Source organism: Ochotona princeps, chromosome 12, assembly GCF_030435755.1.
Source record: "Ochotona princeps isolate mOchPri1 chromosome 12, mOchPri1.hap1, whole genome shotgun sequence".
Taxonomy (NCBI): Eukaryota; Metazoa; Chordata; class Mammalia; order Lagomorpha; family Ochotonidae; genus Ochotona; species Ochotona princeps.
Genome location: NC_080843.1, coordinates 2,212,964 through 2,232,413, shown reverse-complemented (window position 1 = coordinate 2,232,413; position 19,450 = coordinate 2,212,964). Strand labels below are relative to the sequence as shown.

Here is a 19,450-nt window from a genome sequence, read left to right as displayed (position 1 = left end):
ATTTAAAAAAACATGATTAAATATTCTGAAGCTCTGCTCTTCAGAGAAACATTGTAAGCCTCACTCTGGTGTTCCCGTCTGGGTCTCTGTAATATGAAATGGAGACTAGCATATCCAGATGTGAGGATACAATGCAGTGTGCGTTTCTACTTCCAGACAAAGATGGACTTACAATGAAATTGTTCACTGTATCCTGACAATAGGATGCTGGACTCTCTGCCATTGTCCATGCCTGCAATGATGGACATATGACTGTGTATGAAGAACTATACTTTAGTAATGATATAGAAGAATTAGGTGTGTGTGGGGGGGGAGCTGGGGAGGAGTTAAGGAAAATCCCAGGAGCATTTGGAACTATATCATAAAATGATAAATAATAATTTTAAAAAGAAGGTATGTGTAAAAAAAATAAATAGATGGACAGAAAAAAAGAAGAAAACAAAAGAAAGCAAACAGATCGTCTGAACAGCACCAGAGAGATAACTTGCCTTCTCAGCCGGCATCCCGTGCACGGCAGGGAGTCGCGTGCTGGCTGCTGACCGTGCGGGCCCTCGGTTGTTTCTTCCCCTTGGTCCTGGTGGGGTCTAATGTCTCCTCAGGAATGTTAATTCAGGAAGTGATCATATGCACACACTAGACAGAGCTGGGCGGTCTGCCATGCACTCCTGCCTTGCTGCCTGTAATCGGTGCTCACTGTTAACACGGCCCCGCTCACCTGCAGTGCGGTCAGATCCAGGTGCCCACGGCCCTGCGCACCTGCAGTGCGGTCAGATGCACAGGTGCCCTCGGCCCCGCGCACCTGCAGTGCGGTCAGATGCACAGGTGCCCTCGGCCCCGCTCACCTGCAGTGCGGTCAGATGCACAGGTGCCCTCGGCCCCGCGCACCTGCAGTGCGGTCAGATCCAGGTGCCCACGGCCCCGCGCACCTGCAGTGCGGTCAGATCCAGGTGCCCACGGCCCCGTGCACCTGCAGTGCGGTCAGATGCACAGGTGCCCACGGCCCCGCGCACCTGCAGTGCGGTCAGATCCAGGTGCCCACGGCCCCGCTCACCTGCAGTGCGGTCAGATCTAGGTGTCCACGGCCCCGTGCACCTGCAGTGCGGTCAGATCCACGGGTGCCCATGGCATGCACACTGGGCACGAGGAACCTGCAGTAGTTCGCGGTCCTGAAGTGACCCATGCCAGTGCCACGCTCCCTCCACATTGTGTGTGACTTGTTCTCTTAGGAAGACAGCATTGATGAGGTCATCTCCACATTCCCTCACTCTCCATTCTGCGTTTCTCTTCCTTCTGTCCTAATTAACATCCTAATTCAGTCCCCGTTGCCTACTTTTTAGGCAACTACTGTGTTCCCCTAAAAATCTGACCAAATGCTTTGGTTATTGCTTTTACACTTAAAAAAAATCATGAGACAGAAAACTGGCAGTGCTCCATAGACTGCACTGATGGGAGAACTCTTGGTATGAGTCAGCCCAGAAGCAGGAGGACCATGCCATCCTGCTGTGGAAGCTCAGGCCTTTGTGTCCAAGGAGTGGGTCTGCAAGAGAAGCCTCATCGGGAGAGTTAAAGTTGAAAGACACAGAAGCTGCTGGCAACGAAGAGGCAGCTTCGGGGAAACAGAACAAGGTTCCCCAGTGTGCAGAACGAGTCTGCCGTGCGGAGATGTCGCATGCTCACCACCAAGACCCAGTGGGGGCTTTAAGCAGCTGTGTAGCAGCAAGAGGTTGGCTTCATGCAGCCTCCTGCTCGTGGCGTCTGCCAGCAGGTGGGCGGAGGAGCCCTGGCTGGGCAGAGTCCACCCCATGCAGGGCAGCTGGACTTGCTGTTCACCAAGGGCACACAGGACATGCTCTGTGCCCTCCTGCCGTTCCACCTGGTGGCTAGTCCAGGGACTGTAGGCAGCTGCCTGTCCCCTGCTGCCTGCTGGCACAAGACCAGCGGTCCCTGGGCAGTTGTGTCACTTCCCAGGGTCTGCTCGAGCAGATTGGCATGACCTCAGTAGCATAAAGTACCAGAATAAGTGTCCCAGAGCTCCAGAGACAAGAAGTTCAGAGTTGAGATGTCTGCCCAGGCATGTGTCCCAGCTCCCCTGACGTCTGCCATGGAGGATCTGCTGCTAGGACAGCTGCCAACCCTTTACAATTCTTGACTTGGGGTTGCCTTACCTGTTTCTGCTTCAATTGAACCCCACCCTTCCCTCAGCACCTCTCAAAGACACCAGGCGTACCGGGGGTGCAGGCTTCATACCCACCCTTCTCCGTAATGACCTCATCTCAACATGAGTGCATCTATAGGGACCTCATTTCCAAATCAGGACATAATCACACAGGTACTGGGGACAGTGCACTTCTGTGAGCACAGTTCAAACTATGAAATAGAAGGACACATCCGTGTCAGTTTTTACGTTCAGAAGTGTGTTAGTAAGGGCCGATGCTCTGGTACCACCCATAGCACTGACATCCATAATGGGTGCCTGGTTCCCAGCTGCTCCACATTCACTCCAACACCACAGCTTCCAACCCAGCTCTCAGGTAATGGCCTGGGAACAGCAATGGAAGATGCCCAAGTGCTGGGGCTCCTGCCCCTCTGTATGGAAAACCCGCAAGAACTTTGTGGCTCCTGGTTTGGCTCTGGCTCAACCTTTGCCATTGCAGCAAATTGTGTAATGGACCAGCAGATGGAAAATGTGTGTGTGTGTGTGTGTCTGTATGTGTGTGTCTGTGTATCTATGTGTTTATGTGTATGTATGTCTATATGTGTGTGTACTGTGTGTCTGTATGTGTGTGTCTGTATCTGTGTGTTTATGTGTATGTATGTCTATATGTGTGTGTGTATGCCTGTATTTGTGTCTGTGTGTGTATTTGTGTGTGGGGAGGGTCTTCTCCCTTTCTTTTCTCTAACTTTTCCTTTGAAATAAAAAGTAAACCCCAAAAGTATTCCCAGCAGAGGTTTAAAAGGTCATCACTACTCAATAGACATTGGGAACTTAAAGGAGTTACAAGTTAATATGATACTTTTGAATGATTTCATTTTTATGAAACACTACTTTTTTGAAAGCAAAATAAAAGGGACATCAATGTATACCACTTTAAACAATTTTTAAAGCCAGCTGACTGGTTCACTTAAGTCTACCTGCAAAAAAATTCTCAATTGTAAATGTTAATTAAAATAAATAATCACAGTTTAGCTCTCCCCTAAATTTGGAATTCAATAGGTACTAAGCAGGAAGCCACCGTTCCTCAGGTTACCGGCAGGGCAGGAAGCAGCAGCCACTGTGCGTTGCACTCCAGGTGGTTACCGCACATCAAGGAACACACACTGTATTTCACTCAACACATGGTTTCCAGTTGTATGCACTTTGTTGCAAAAGACAGGATTTCATTGTTTTTTATAGCTGAGTAGTATTTTGTTGTGTATATAGAAAGGGCTGTGTCTGGGGCAGCCCACAAGTCCACATGGGAACTCTCAGCAGAGGCAAACGTGACCACACCCCAGTTCTTCAAGTTGTGGCCAGTGTCATCCCTTGTCTTCTTAAAGGAACAGAAATAAAAAGTCAGCATTCACTTCACCGTCTAGGCGAATTCTTGTACACACAAAACCCTCACACAGAGTATCCAAAGGAAAGGAGACCGATATGCTGTGTTAGCTTCCTTCAGTGTAGTTAGGACAGTCTCCATTTATGCTTTGTTATTCTAGCTTGCTCACAATTCACCTGCTTCAAAGGCTGTTGACTGTAAGTGGCTGAATATGGTCACTTGGAGCGGGATGGAGCTCCAGGGAAGTGACTCACGCTGCCCACAGGTGCACCCTGCAAGGACCTCCCTGACTGGCTAAGAGGGCCTCACTGTACAGTGTAGTCAGCATGTCGCAAATGTTAGGCAGCAACTAGATATTCAAAAGAGAAACATTCATTTATCCAAGGAAGGCTTTAGCGACAGAGCACTTAGGAGCTGTGGATTTAAAGGGTATGCCATTCGCCAGAATCTGACTGCACACCCCAGGAGATTCCCCATCCTCTGTAGCTCCCTTGTTGGGAGCTGAAGCCTCTTCAGATGACTTGCTTTGTTTTCTTTCACTTCCCTGTAAGATGCCTTTACCAGGGACTGGTGGGAACTGGAGTTCTTAAGGTCGTGTTGCCAGGACATCCATGTACAGTGCCAGGGTCATCTGCAGGGCCAGCATAGTCAGCAGTGGCAGAGAAGTGAAGTCGGCAGGGCTATGGGTTCCAGCCCACCCTGAGCTGTGAGCCCCAACGCCCGACACTGGAGTTGCCCAGCCTTGGGGTCCTGATCCTGGACCTGCAGCCCGACGGTCCCTGGCAGGGGCTGTTTTCCTCTCCTGTCTCCAGGCGACAGTCCTCACCTCCAGCTGAGGGGGCTCACGGGGACTGAGAAGTTAACTTCGCTCTTTATGTCACTCACATTTTCCTTTTGTTTCAAATTATCTCCATTTTCAGAAAGACGCTGGGGCCCAAGAGTTGGGGGAAGGACAGGCTCCTCCTGTGGAAATGACCAAGGGCTGAACCCCTTGTCTTTTGTGCACCCAGAAGACACCCAGGATTGAGTAGAGACTGAAATTTACCAAAAGGAAACACCTCGCAAAAAACAAGCGTATAAACAACAACAACAACAAAACATAGGCCAAGGCCATGTGACCTACTCGGGAAACTTGAGCCTTGGAATTAGCCCTCATGAGTTGGATCTACATTCACACTCTGATCCGGCGGTGTGTTTAACTCATGCTGATTTTGAGTGACACATCAGATGGCATGAGAGGTGCCGCTGCCAGCCATTAGTAGGGCAGGCATCCCTGCACATTCTCTGCTGGGCAAAGGCAGAGAGAGGCTGTGCCCACTCTCCAAGAGAAAACGCTAGCTAGTATGGTAAGACAAGGAAATGAACGGCAACCAACCGGGGAGGAGGCAATCAGCCTTTGTAGGTGACATGACAATATATGAAGAGAATCTGAAAGACATTGCCAAGAAAGTTAGAAGTACCACGTGTTTATAACAAGGTTGCGGAATACCAGGTTAAAATGCAAAGTCGTTCACTCTCCTACAGACTGGCAGTGAACAGTCAGAATTTTTCAAAGAGTTGTTCATTTAAAAGGCAGAATGATATGAGGGAGGGACGGGGGTGTGAACAGTGATCTCTCACACGGTGCAGGGCCCAGGCTTGGGCCTCCTGCACTGCTTTCCAGTTACGTTAGCAAAGAGCTGGATGGGCAGTAGAGAAGCTGGCACTTAAAGCTGACATCCAGCACTGCCAGTGGTAGCTTAATTGCTACACTACAGTGTTGGCTCCTGAGCAGCTGGAGTTTGGCATTAACATGGTATAGGACACCTCCCCACATGAAGCAGTTACAAAGAAAATATGTGCAAGGCCTGTAGAAGATGAATCTAGAATCTCTGATGACAAAAGCCAGAGAAGTTCTAAACAAATGGAGATTAATATATAGGGACCCATGATATCGTAAATATCAGTTCTTCCAGAGTACGATGGCTGAGTTGGGGCAATCTCTCAGAGTTCCACTGGCCTCCTGATATGTAATGACAAACCGGCTCTGTTGACTGAGATAGCCAAAAGATGCCTCGAAGAATCACAGAATTGAGGGATGACGTGGTTCGTGCCAAGACCATCGTAACACTGACATGGTGTTGCTGGGAGCAGACTCACAGAGCAGTGGAGCCCGGAGAGAGCCAAGGAACAGAGCCTGTCAAATATCAGTCTCCTGTTGATTACAGGATAAGGATGCTAAGTGGAAAAAGGACTGTCGTTGCACAGATTATGCCATTATAGCAGGCTACACCCATGGAGTGGGGGGAAGCAATCCAGGCGAGTAAACGTTTAATGGAGACTGATTCCAAATAAACGCTAAACCTTTAAGGCAAAAATATAAAACTTGTAAGACAGCCTAGAAGGAAGGTTAGGGAACTTCCAGTTTGATACTGAAGCATTGCTTTTCTAAATATTTGCTGTTTGTTTATTTTCATTTCCTCAAAAGGCTGTGTGTGTGTGAGTGTATATGTGTGTGTGTGTGTAGGATAAGACAAAGATCCATTTACTGATTCACCCCCGAGGTGGTCACAACAGCCAGGGTAGGGCCAAGTCAAAGCCACGGGCTGGGAACTCCATCTGAGTCTTTCATTTGGGACCTAAGCGTTGGAGCCACCATCTGCCACCTCCAAGGGCACATTAACAGGAAACTGGATTACAGGTAGAGTTGTCAGGACTCAAATGAGCACTCTGTTAGGCATCCTATTAAGTGGCTTAACTCATGGTGCACAGTGTCTGCTTCCCATATCCCCAGAGGTGACATTTTAGGTGAAACACTGAATCATTTTCAAGCTGTACTTTATTAAAATTAAAGATAATTGCTCTGTGAAAGACACTAAGAGATTGAAGTTTCAGGCCACAGATGGGGAAAAAATATTTGCAAAGCACATTCCTGTTCTAGGACCTCTATCCACAGTGTAAAAGACTTCTGCAATCTCAACAGGAGGAAAACAAGCAGCAATGTTTTGAAAAATTGGCAAACTAGTGGTCAGACAATGCATCAAAAGGCATAGAGAAGAAAGATAAGCACACGAGGGCACCTTGTCGCTATGGTGTGGCCTTGAGACTATAATCAGTGAAACAAGAAGACAAGCTCACACTTGCCAGAAAGATGGGGATGCCGAGCCCTGGCAGCACCCAGTGGCAGCAAGAATGTGGAACACCACCAGTTCATAGCCGTCTCTCCTGGGGTGCCAAGACAATTGAGCAGCTTCTCACCAGCATCTTCCCATACAGTCCACAAGTCTCTCTTGGCATTTACTTCAGTGAGCCCGCGGAAGTTGGGTGTGGGTGTTAATAGTAGCTTTACTCACTGGAAACAAGGAGGTCCTTTCTTAGAGTAATGAATAAACCATGCTGCATTCATGCAATGAGATTTTATTCACCAATTGAAATGTGTGCTAACAATGCATGAGAAATCATAAGTGATTTTTGAGTGTGTAATGTCGGGTGAAAGAATCCGTATGAAAGAAAAGGTTGCATGTGCCTCCAACTACATGACATTCTGGCCAAATGGGAAATGTGGAGACATGAGGAAATGTGGTTGTTGGGCTGACGGAAGGGGGACTGGGCAGGTGAGGCACAGGGCAGGTGTGTGGGGCAGGCAAGTATCCTGTGGATGTCCAGGGGTCTCCTCAGGCATTTCTCACAAACACTGCTGTGCACCACGGGCCGTTGTTAAGGATGATAGGTACCAGTGTGTCAACACATCACGCCAGTGTAAGATTCCGCCGCCAGAGACGTAATGAGGAGCAGGCACAGGGAGCTCTCGGCACCTCCTGCTTGATGTTGCTGGAAACCCCAACTGGTTCTAGAAAAAGAACCCTAGTTTTTGAATAATGAAGAAACAGATTGATCACACATGGAAAACCTAAATTATGCATTCATTCATCTTCTTTCCTTCAGAAGAAATAATAGCTCAGTGATGTCTAAGAAAGACATTTGCTCATTGCTTCAACAGATGTTTATTGAGAGTCATCTGTTTGCTTAGACCAGTGAGGTTCAATAGAAATGTGCTGTTCAAACAGAAATGGGAAAGATCTCTGCAATCTAACGTGTCTCATTGCCACGTCCAACAAACAAGACAGTAGCTGCACTTGCTTGTGGTAGCATATTGTGTCTAGTCGTATGTGACCAAAAGATTGCCAATGCAAATAGTGACAGTTATTAATGAGAGAAAAAAGTTGTGTGTTGACAAAGAAATTGCGGTATTATCTCCTCGTAATTCATATGCGTACAGCTATGGAAATGAGACCACTCATGCATCTAACAGGATAACTTTCCTTTTCCTAACCAGCCAGAATGTATACATATATGCTCGAGAAGTCCAGACTCATTTCACAACCCCTTGGCCAGAGCAACTTCCTCGTCTTCCACCTCCTGATGGATGGACTGTCTGCTGAAGAGAAATGCGGACTGCACCTGCACCGTGTGCGCCGGTGAGTGACAGGGTGCCATGCGTGTCAGGGCTCTGTCTTCAAGCTGTGACTGCAGTTTAGCAGTCTTAAATGGCCTCCTTATTTTTCAAAGAAGAGACGAGCCTTTAAACAACTGTTGGATATGGTTAGACTAAAACCATTCCCATGCCAGCGTTCTAACTGTTGAATCTCTCGATGAAATGTTCTACGTGTGTATGAATGAAACTTCGTATTTTACTAGATTTCAGATCACACTAAAAAAAATCAGCACATCTAAGCACGTATATGAACTTTTCTTTTGGGGCATTTTGGCGATAACAATCAGTGGTACATTCCTGGTGTTTTTGCTCATGTTGTGGTGCACTGGTAGATATTCTTTGAGAAATGACTCGTGGGTGACAGAAGAGGCTGAATGTTGGGTCAGGACACACAGAGCTTGGGAACTGGAGGCAAAAGAGTGTTTGTGTGTTCCACAGAGAAAGCTGAGGGCATGGGGTGCCAATGGAAGTGGGCGGGCCTCCGGAGGGAGCTGAATTCCTGCCAGCTGGCCCTGTGTTCTCACAGGGACAGGTCCAGTTTGCCGAGAAGGAAGACCACAAACAGGAAAGGGCAGCAAGCCTCACTTAGAAGCAAAGTCAGAGGGCAGGAAACAGGGGGACAGCAGCAGAGGCCTGGCCAGTGCCTCACTCTCACAAGTGAATTCCCCAGCAGGGGTGCAGAAGGGGGGCGTTGCTTCAGGCTGCTGTTAACCCCTGTTGGTGGCTGGATCTTGAAGGAAGATAAGGGTTTGCATAATGCTGAGAAAACATTTGTGAGAACAAAAAGTCATGGATGTGATAGGACAACCGACACACGGTTGCTCTCACAGACACTGGTGAGTGGCTCTCCTCTCCTGGCTTGCGTAGTCAAGGCAGTGGGTGTGCTAACTCAGTGTGGAGGAAGCAGGTGGCAGCCAGCCCTGTGTGTGTGTGTGTGTGTGTGTGCGTGTGTGTGTCTTATTTCAAAAGTGCAGAAAATTATGCCCAATCCCCCCAACTTTATCTGTTGGTTTGTTCCTCTTCATCTGTTATGTTCCAGTAGGGGGTAGACCACAGTCCAGGTGATGTGGTGAACATCAGGTCGGGGCTGGGGATCAGGCAGCACTGGGGATCCTGGTATGGCTGGGCTACTTGGAGACAGCTCCTTTCCCAGGGGAGCTAGTGTGCAGACTCTCCTGGGCCATGCAGGACTCCGGGGAGCATCGGAGGAAATGGGGAGCAATGCTGACTCTGCAGGAAGGCTCTGGATGGGTGAGAGCTGCAGGCAGGTGGGTGGGTGGCTAGAGACTTGGACTGTGTGGAGAGAGTGACTGTAAGCTGCTTGCACTCTGAGTGTGGAAGGAGTTGGTGTTCACATTGAAGGAGACTCCAGATCTGTGGAGCTGTCCCTGTGGTTGTCACAGCTGGGAGCACAGAGTGCAAATCCTAGGAGCACCTGGAGCTGGGGTGCTGCTCAGAAGGTGAAAGTGAGATGTGGGGACAGCCAGGAGGTGTGCTGAGGACACAGGGCTGAGACTTGAGTGTGAACCAGATGCAGTTGTGAGGGGAAGAAATGGGAGCAAATGATTCCTGTGGATTGAGCCAAGCACCGTCAGGTGTCACATCCAGAGGACAAGGCTGGTGGGAATGCTGGGTCTGTGTCTGGGGGAGGGGGAGGTGAAGGTGGAGATGTGGCAGGGCCAATGCATCCATCGTGGCTGTGAGGTGTGGAAGAAGTCAAGGTGGAGTTAGGGAAAAAGACTAATTTCCACTGTCTCATTTGTCCTTATTGCTCTGCTCCAGTGAAAGTGTCCCAGCTAGGACAGATGTTGTGTGTTACATTAAATAGGAAAAAGGCTGTTGTAGAGGGTCACAGTCTCCCAAACACCACAGATATTTAAAAGAGAGTGTTGTCAAATGTGATAACCCAGGCAGCTTGTCGGAAATGCCTGCCATCTGCAGCATCAGACATGTGTCTCCTCAGAGTCTCTCATGTTGTGTCAGAGGAGATCCAAGCTGGGGCCATGCAGAAGTTGGATGTGCGGTATCCCCATGATTATAAAGTGTATGCAAATTCTCTTTAGTTTTACAAGAATATAAAGGGAAAAACACAAAAGGAGGGATTGATGGAGGGAAGAAGGGAAGGAAGTATGTTTTTCGTCCTAGAAGTTCATCTATGAAATACATACAATCAGTTCTTTTTATAGTAATAAAACGTTTTTTTTTTCATTTCATTACATAGTTTCATAGGATCTGGGGTTCCCCCAAACCCTCCCCCCATATTGAATTCCTTCATATTGTTGCAGTAGTACAGATCATAACCAGTCATGATTCCTTCATTGCGGGCATGGACCATGCAGGGAGTCCAGCATCTTATTGTCCAGACAAATCTAACAGTTTCATTGGGAGACCATTCTTGGTCTGAAAGTAGAGCTGGCAGGATATCATCCCTACCAACGACGTACCACTACACAACTTCAACAACAGGAAGAAACATGAAAATTAATAACATCATGAAGTTAATTAACATGGTATTGAGTGACCAATATGTTACAAAATGCAAGTTTTTAACCACATCCTGTAACTATTTCCTTGACATCTCAATTTTAGTATATACACAACTGGCTGCTATAAACCTAAAAATGGTTATAGGGTGCTATTCAATTGTCTCATGTTTATTTTCATTTTTATATTTAGCAGCTTTTAGAATTCAAGTGTGATTTTTACTGAACTTCACGAATTTTAGGATGGTCCAAACAGGCTTATAACTCTAACAAGCCATTTTTTAAATGATTGATGAGCAGAACAATTTTTAGGAGGGCTGTGCAGAGATATCTTCAATACCCTAGTGAGGAGTAACTGACCTTTGTGTCCTACCTAGTGAGGTATATGGTAGTCCAAGCTGACTTACTCCTGTCTGTTCTAAGCTTTCCTTATTGCTCTGTGTCTATCTGATCTAATTTTGGGGTCTCCAGAGTGACTCTGATGGTCATTGCAAGAGAGAGTGGAGAGCCAAAGTTGGAACTAAGTTAGGACCAGAGAAAGCTCCTCTCCTGAGTCCTGAAGAAGGTTTACTGTTCTATTTCTGAAGACTGTTCAGGGCTCCTAGCTATTGTTCCGATGACATTAGATCCTGTGAGGAAGGTTCTGGGCTTCTTCCATCCCATGTGGGAGATCTGATAGGGAGTAGATGACCTCAGAGTTCTTGGCCTACGAGGGCACTCCAATTCCCTGTGATCTCTTTGACAGTGGGATGTAGTCCTTGGTTCCCAAGCTGATAGTCTTGGTGAGGTACTGGGAGTCTCTGGGGTTAGGATACAAGCCTTCTCCTGTCCTCCTATTGCACTCTGAGGGCCCCTTCTGCTCTGTGCGTATGACTCCTGTTAAGAGACTGTCAGGATTGTTCTTGGATCCCACTGTATGTCTTTACAGTTTTTGCTAATGTCTAATGTAAATTCGAGTCTGCTGTCTGTAAGTTGCCTGTTACAATCTTGTTAGATTATATTTAACATCTTCCTCACTCACTCTAAGAAGGTGGAAGATTTCTCTGCTGTCCCGACCCATTGCAGAATAGCATAGGGTGTTAAAAGCGTATTAGGCTTTTCAGTTCTTTGGTGAAGTTCATAGGCAGTCTGTCATTGATTATTGGTTCATTGGTTATATCACAATATCTAATTGCATGTGATACAGCTGTTTGAGGATGTAATAATGTTCAAATTTACAGGTACTATTTTTAGGATTGACATCATCTTAAATTAAGGCAAACATGTGGTATCTAGCCTTTTGGGATTGGCTCATTTCCCTTAGCATAATGGTTTCCTGGGCCCATTTGGCCACGAAAAAAAATGCATCTCATTTTTTTGTTTTGTTTTGTTTTGTTTGGTTGTTTTTTAATAGCAGAGTAGTATCTCATGGAGTAAATGAACCATAGCTTTCTTATCCAGTCTTCTGTTGATGGGCATTTCGGTTGCTTCCAAGTTTTTGCAATTATTGATTGTGCTGCTATAAACATAGGGGTGCATGTTGGTTTCTCGTGTTAAAGGTGTTGGATATATTCCTAGAAGTGCCTTTGCTAGATCATATGGTATGCAGATTTTCAGTTGTTTAAGTGTTCTCCATACTGACTTCCATAGAGGCTGTACCACCCTGCATACCCACCAGCAGTGGAGTAGGGTTCCCTTTTCTCCGCATCCTTGCCAGCAAGTATTGGTGGTTTTTTGTATGTGAGCCATTCTTACTGGCATTAGGTGGTACCTCAGTGATGTTTTAATTTGGATTTCCCTTATTGCCAGGGAACTTGAGAATTTTTTCATATGTTTGTTTGCCATTTGAATTTGTTCCTTTGTAAAGTGTCTGCCCATTTCCCATGCCCTTTTCTTGAGTGGTTTGTTTGTTTTGTTGTTTTGGTTGTTCTGGAGATCTTTGTATATTCTGGAGATTAGTCCCTTATCTCCTATGTAGTGAGCAAAGATCTCCCATTCTGAGGGTTGCTTTTTTACTTTGTTAATTGTTTCTTTTGCTATACAGAAGCTTCTTAGTTTGATGTAATCCCATTTGTTTATTTTGGTCTTGATTGCTATTGCTTGTGGTGATTTTTTTTTTTAGGAATTCGGGGCTTACACCTAAATGTTGCAGGGTGTTTCCACATTTACTTCCAAAAGTTTAAAGATTTCTGTATGTAGGTTTAGGTCTTTTATCCATTTAGATTTGATCTTAGTGTATGGTGAAAGATGTGGGTCTAACTTCTTGTTTCTGCAGGCTATCAACCAGTTTTCCCTACAGCATTTATTGAAGAGACCTTCCGATTTCCCTGGATTATCATCTAGGTGGTTTTTTTTTGTTTGTTTGTTTGTTTGTTTTTGCCAAAGATTGTTTGGCTGTATCTGTGTGGATTGCCTTCTGCTGCTTCTGTTCTACTGTACTGATCCTCCTCTCTGTCTTTGTGCCAGTACCAGGCTGTTTTAATAACTACCTCCCTAAAGTATGTCCAAAGCTCTGGAATTGTGATCCCCCTCTTAAATTTCTATTTTTCAGGATGGTTCTAGCTATTCGTGGTTTTTTGTGTTTCCAGATGAAACTTTGTATGATTTTTTCCAGTTCTGTTAAAAATGTTTTGGGTACTTTGATTGGGATTGTGTTGAATGTGTATATTGCTTTTGGTAGTATGGACATTTTAACGATATTGATTTTACCTATCCAGGAGCACTGAATGTTTCTCCATCTTTTGAAGTCTTCCTCAATTTCTTTTGTTAAGCTTATTGTAGTTTTCTTCAAAGAGGTCTCCTACGTTTTTGATTAGGTTTGTTCCTAGATAATTCATACTCTTCTCTGTTATTTTGAATGGTACCCTGCTGGTTAGCTCTTTTTCCATATTGGGGCTGTTTGCATACACTATGGCTATTGGTTTTTGTTTGTTTATTGTGTACCCTGTCACTCTACCAAACTCTTGTATAAGTTCTAGCAGTCTCTGTATTGAGTCTCTTGGTTCTTCTATGTAAAGGATCATGTCATCTGTGAATAGTGAAAGCTTGACTTCTTCATTTCCCATTTGAATTCCTTAAATTTCTTTTTCTTGTCTTATGGCCTCTGTGAGCACCTCTATAACTATGTAAAATAGCAGTGGTGATAGCGGACATCCTTGTCTTGTTCCAGATCTCAGTGGGAAGGGTTCTAATTTTTCTCCATTAAGTATGATGCTGGCATTCATATATTGCTATGATTATGTTGTGGATTGTTCCTTCTGTGAATTCCTTGTTTAGAGTTTTTAGCATAAAGTGATGTTGGATTTTGTCATAAGCTTTTTCTGTGTCTATTGATACTATTATATGATTTTTGTCCTTCAGTTTTTGGATGTGGTGTATTACATTTATGGATATATGAATGTTGAATCATCCCTGCATTCCTGGGATGAATCCTACTTGGTCTGGATGAATGATCTGTCTGATGTTTTTTTTTCAATTCTGTTGGCTAGGATTTTGTTCAGAATCTTAGCATCAATGTTCATCAGGGAGATCGGTCTGTAGTTTTCCTTCTCTGTTAATTCTGTATCCGGTTTTGGGATTAAAGTGATGTTGGCTTCATAGAATGAGTTTGGAAGGGTTGCTTCCTTCTCTATTGTTTTGAAGAGCTTGTAGAGGATTGGGGTTACCTCTATTTTGAATGTTTTATAGAATTCTGCAGTGAAATCGTCTGGGCCTGGGCATTTCTTTGTTGGGAGATCTTTAATCACTGATTAAATCTCTGACTCGGTCATAGGTTTATTCAGATATTCTGTTGCCTCTCAGCTAAATTTTGGTAGCTGGTGCGAGTCCAAGAACCTTTCCATTTCCTGGTGGTCTTCTGATTTGTTGGAGTACAGTTGTTTGTGGTAATTTCTAATTATTTTCTTAATGGTTGCAGTGTTTGTCATTATATTGCCTTTTTCATCTTTGATCCTATTAATTCACCATTTCCCTTGGTTTTTCTTTGTTAGTCTGGCCAGTGGGGTGTCTATTTTGTTTATCTTCTCAAAAAACCAGCTTTTTGATTTGTTGATCTTGTGAATTGTTTCTGGATGTCTATTTGGTTTATCTCTTCCCTTATTTTGATGATTTCTTGTTTCCTATTGCTTGTGGGGTCATATTGCTGCTGCTTTTCCAATTTCCTGAGGTGATATTTAATTCCTTTATTTGATGTCTTTGTTGGGCCTTAACATAAGCCCAACTGCAATGAACTTATCACGTAGCACTGCTTTGGCGGTGTCCCATAGTTTTGGAATGTTGTATTTGAGTTTTCGTTGGATTCCATAAATTTTTTGTCTCCACCTTAATTTCGTCTATGATCCATTATTCATTTAATAGCATATTGTTCAACCTCCACAAGTTTATGTATTTCCTGGGGTATTTTGATTTATTGATTTCCTCTTTCATTCCTTGGTGGTCTGAAAAGGTGCACGGTATGATTCCATTATTTTTTAAGTTAGTGAGACTTGCTTTTGCCCTATCATGTGGTCGATCCTGGAGAAGGTGCCATGCACTGCTGAGAAAAATGTATATTCTGTGTCCGTAGGATGGAAGGTTCTGTAAATGTCTACTAAGTCCATTTGTTCTGTTGTCTGTGTGAGTTCTATTGTTTCTCTGTCTTGTTGATCTATTGGTGTTAATGGGGTGATGATGTCTGCTAGGATGAATATATTTTCATCTGTGTCTCCCATTAAGTCCATCAGCAATTACTTCACATAGCTGGGTGCACTTGTGTTTGGTGCGTAGACTTTTATAATGGCAATTACTTCTTGAAGGATGTTTCCCTTCAACATTGTGAAGTGCCCCTCCCTGTTCCCTTTTGATTTTTTGTCACATTGAGGTCTGTATCATCTGAAATTAGAAAAGCTACACCAGCCTTTTTTGCTCGCCCATTGGCGTGAAATATCTTTTTCCATCCCTTAACTATCAGTTTCTTAGCATCTTATTTTGGTTAGATGTGTCTCTTGTAGGCAGCAGATACTTAGGACCTGCTTGTTGATCCATTCAGTTAACCTATGTCTTTTGTTTGATGAATTTAGGCCCTTTGTGTTTAGAGTTAATATTGAGACGTTGCGATTTTGACCTGCTGTGTGTGTGTGTGTGTGTGTGTGTGTGTGTGTGTGTGTGTGTTGGTATCTCTGTTTAATTGTCTTTCCTTGTGTGGACTTCAGTGAGGAGGTCTTCCCATTTGCCATCTTTGATTATGGTTTGCATCTTTTCTTTCTGGGTTGAGCACATTTTTAGGGAGATTTTCTAGAGCTGGTTTCATGAAGGCATATTCTTCCAGTTTCTCTTTGCTATGGAAGTATTTAATTTCATTCTTGAATACAAATGAGATCTTCGCTGGGTACATTATTCTTGGTTGACACTTGTTTTGTTTCTGGATTTTAAAGATTTCGCTCCATTCTCTCCTTGCTCGGAGCGTTTCTTCTGAGAAATCAGCAATGATTCTGATTGGTTTTCCTCTAAATGTAATCTTGTCTTTTCTTCATATTTGTTTCAGAATTCTTTCCTTGTATTCGTTGGAGGGGAGCTTGAGCACAACATGTCTGGGTGAGAATCTCTTTGGATGGAATCTTTTAGGGGTTCTCTGTCCTTCCTGGATTTGGGCTGGATTTATGTTCCCAGTGTTTTGAAAGTTCTCCTGTGTAATTTCACTGAGCACCTGTTGCAAACCTGTCTCACTTTCCACTCCTTCAGGAAGGCCTGTAGTTCTGATATTCTAATTTTGAGGTTATAGTTCATTTCCTGTATGGTCTTCTTGGCTTTGTTCAGGTTTTTCTCCAGCTGTTTGATGAACTGCATCTTTTCGTTCTGATTGTATTCCATTTCTCACATTCTGTCTTCTGCGTATTAATTCTGTTGGTCAAGCTCTCAACTTTGTGCTCTAAGCAAGGATTTCGTTTTTGACTTGTTTTATTTCTGTGATGATGTGATGTTTGAATTCCTTGAACTCTTCCCAGTGCTTCTCACTGTCTCTGATGAATTTTACGATTTTTTTTTAATTCCTCATCTGTAGCTCCTCAACGTCTTCCTTGCGACTCAGAGATTGAGATTGGTTTTTGGTTGTTTTGAGGAGGAGTGCTGGTTCTTTTGTCTGAATCATTTCTTTCTCTGATACTTCTCCCCATTGCTTTGTGGTTTCTTGTTGTTTTGGGGTTTTAGTCTCTGACTTGCTTGTCCACAGGCTCTGATCTCAGTGCAATAGCCTAGAGCAGGTGTGGTCCAGCTACTGCTGCATGGTGTGCAGACAGAAGCGTAATTCTCCACACTCTAATGGGGACAGTAGGTGACGATGGTGGGTTGGGTAGCTTTGTTTACCCCTGGATCTATACCTCTGCAACCAGGTTCCCCTGTGGTCTTTGGCTACAGTGCTGATGTGAGTGCACTCTCTGGGGCAGAGAGCAGGAGAGAAACTTTGTAGCCTTGGGACTCTGTGTCTCTGCTCTGGGTGGATTTGGACGATCCTTAAGCACAGCTCAGGCCCGAGTGCCCTTGGGAGGGAGCAGTTTTGGGGCACTCTATGCTCGGCCCCTGTGCTCACGCTTGCTTGCCACTGCCACTGGGACTTTTGGCGCCCTCACGGTGTTGGTTGGTTGTTGCTGCACCAAGGGCTCTGACTTCACAAGTCCGGGCCACACCACCAAGGGCTATGACTTTGGCCGCTGAGGCCTCCAGGACTCCCGCAGTCTTTTTAGCTGCCGCTGCTGGGGATTTCACTGGGGCCACTGAGCAGGGCGCTCTTCTTGCGGTTCTAGCCCATGCATTTCACTTCCCTGCTTCTCCTTCTCAAAGGTGTTCCCTTCATGGGGAGCAGGTTCTGTGGTCTCCGTTCACCTGCTGCCTCTGTCTGGATGGCCCCTGTGTTCACTTTTGCCACCACCACTGAAGCCTCCAGCCATCCTGTGGGCTGCTGCTGCCGGCGGGGACTCTGCCGGTGACGGTAGTTGTAAAAAACAAAAGAACAGACAAACAAACAAAAAGTCCTTCCAACTCCCCGCGTCTCCTCTGGGTCGGCTGAGGTTCCCGCCAGCCTTCCCCCTGCCTGGATTTGTGACACACCAAGTTTCGAGTTCTCTAAAGGTATCCGCCTCCGGTAGTTTCAGGTGCTGGTCACTGTCTGCCCTCTCTTTTTTCCTGGCTGCCCCTCTGAGTCGTGTAGATCTTCTTGGTTCTGCGACGTCCAGGGAGCTTCGGGCACCTCTCTGCAAATCTACTTGCTTCTTGCTCGCTCCTCTGCACAGTTCTGTCCCTCTCTCTGCACTCCCCTTTACGCCAACCTTCCATGGTCGGCCATCTTTGAATCCCTAATAATAAAACATTTTGAAAAGACCTCAGTACTAACATGAATGTGTCCTATGAAGAAACTTAAAAAGTATGTACAGCAGTGAGATTATCAGACAGGCTATTTGAAAGTCAACATTTGAAGTCAGTGTGTGGGTCTTTTCATAATGGACATTTTCTATGGCTTGCTCTGAAGACCACTCACCTTGAAATCAGCCTTTTCTTTTTCTGCCTTCATCTCTGACTGAAGATTTTATCCCTGGGAGGAAATGCGCTGGTTTTCTGAGGAACGGCTTGGATGAAGAGAGTGTTCGCATTTCTGTGCTCTATTTTTTCCACCCAACAAAAGCTGCAAGGAGCAGAGCAGATATTGGTTGTAGCGGTGGAGGACATCTGGCCCACAAACATATCTGGTCAGTGCCTGCCAGGGTAACCTCAGGCCCAAGTCAAAATCCAACAAAGCTGCTGTGGGCTGATTTTCAAGCTGACGGCTTCATATGAGCCATGGATGGTGATACCCAGATGCCTCTGGGCAGAGGAAAGATTCTCTACCCACGAGGGTGTGCTTGTGTGCCGGTGTGAGTGTATGCGGGCGGTGTGTCTGCACATGCTGGCACCATGTACCCACATGTGCTCAGCACCTGGGGACACACAGGGATCCAAATCAGTGATCTAACCTGCCACTAACAGGGACAGTTTTGCTTCTTGGTCTGTGGTTTGGACAAGTAGTTTGAAGTATGTGGGAGAAAGCAAAGATTTCTCTACTGTGGCTTAGCTTGGCAATCAGCACTTCAGTGAGAGGGTGTGGATTTGCTTAGGCTATTGAGAAAGTCAGGCTGTCAGGGGTGATTTTGTGAGGGGTTCCAGCAGAAAAGAATTGGGGAATCATGAATAATTCAATTCCTTTGAACAAAGCAGTTATTTTATTAGCAGTATGAGGAATATGAAACAACATCTTCCAATAAAAGCATGCTCCGCCACTTCAAATTCATAAAGGTATAAGTTAGAGCTATTCTGCAATGATAATTCCACAGAAACACCATGCATTTCGTTTTTCAAAGATTTATTTGAAAGTCAGAGTTAGAGAGAGAGAAGAGGAGCGAGAGATCTTCCAGCCACTGGTTCACTCCCCAGATGGTTACAATAGCCAGAGTTGGGCCAGTCTGAATCCCGGAGCCAGGAGCTTCATCTGGGTCCCCACATGGGTGCAGGGACCCAAGCACTTGGGCCATCCTCTGCTTCTTTCCCAGGTGTGTTATCAGGGAGCTGGATTGGTAGTGGAACAGCTAGGATTCAAACCAGTGCCCTTATGGGGTGCCAGCACTGCAGACACTAGCTTTACCCGCTATGTCACAATGACACCCACCCACCCCAAAATGTGTTCTTTAATAATAGAACAAGCTGTTTAGTATGTTATAGACTGTCCAGCCTTGTCTTCTGTGATCTGTGTCTGTGTTCGTCAGAACGTTTACATTTTGTAATGTTAATAAGGCTTGCAGAGTTCACATCGGTTTGGTATTAGAATTCAGCTAGCAGTTATGGATATTAGGTGGAGCCATTGCCACATTCTTTGACTTGTTTACACCAGAAATACAGACCTGACCTTGTTGGCTTTCTGATCGCTCACAGATCCTCAGGGATTTTCATAGTCAGATCACCATGTACTGCATGCCTAA

General features: G+C 45.2%; 1 protein-coding gene across 2 annotated transcripts in view; it reads left to right on the top strand.

The window, feature by feature from the left end:
* MYO16 (myosin XVI) overlaps window positions 1-19,450 on the top strand; it is a 375,466-nt gene that overhangs the window by 146,826 nt on the left and 209,190 nt on the right. For both annotated transcript variants that reach the window (XM_058670587.1, XM_058670588.1), the window contains one exon: window positions 7,852-7,993. In XM_058670587.1, the coding sequence (XP_058526570.1) occupies window positions 7,852-7,993 (142 nt within the window). The remainder of the gene's footprint in view (window positions 1-7,851; window positions 7,994-19,450) is intronic.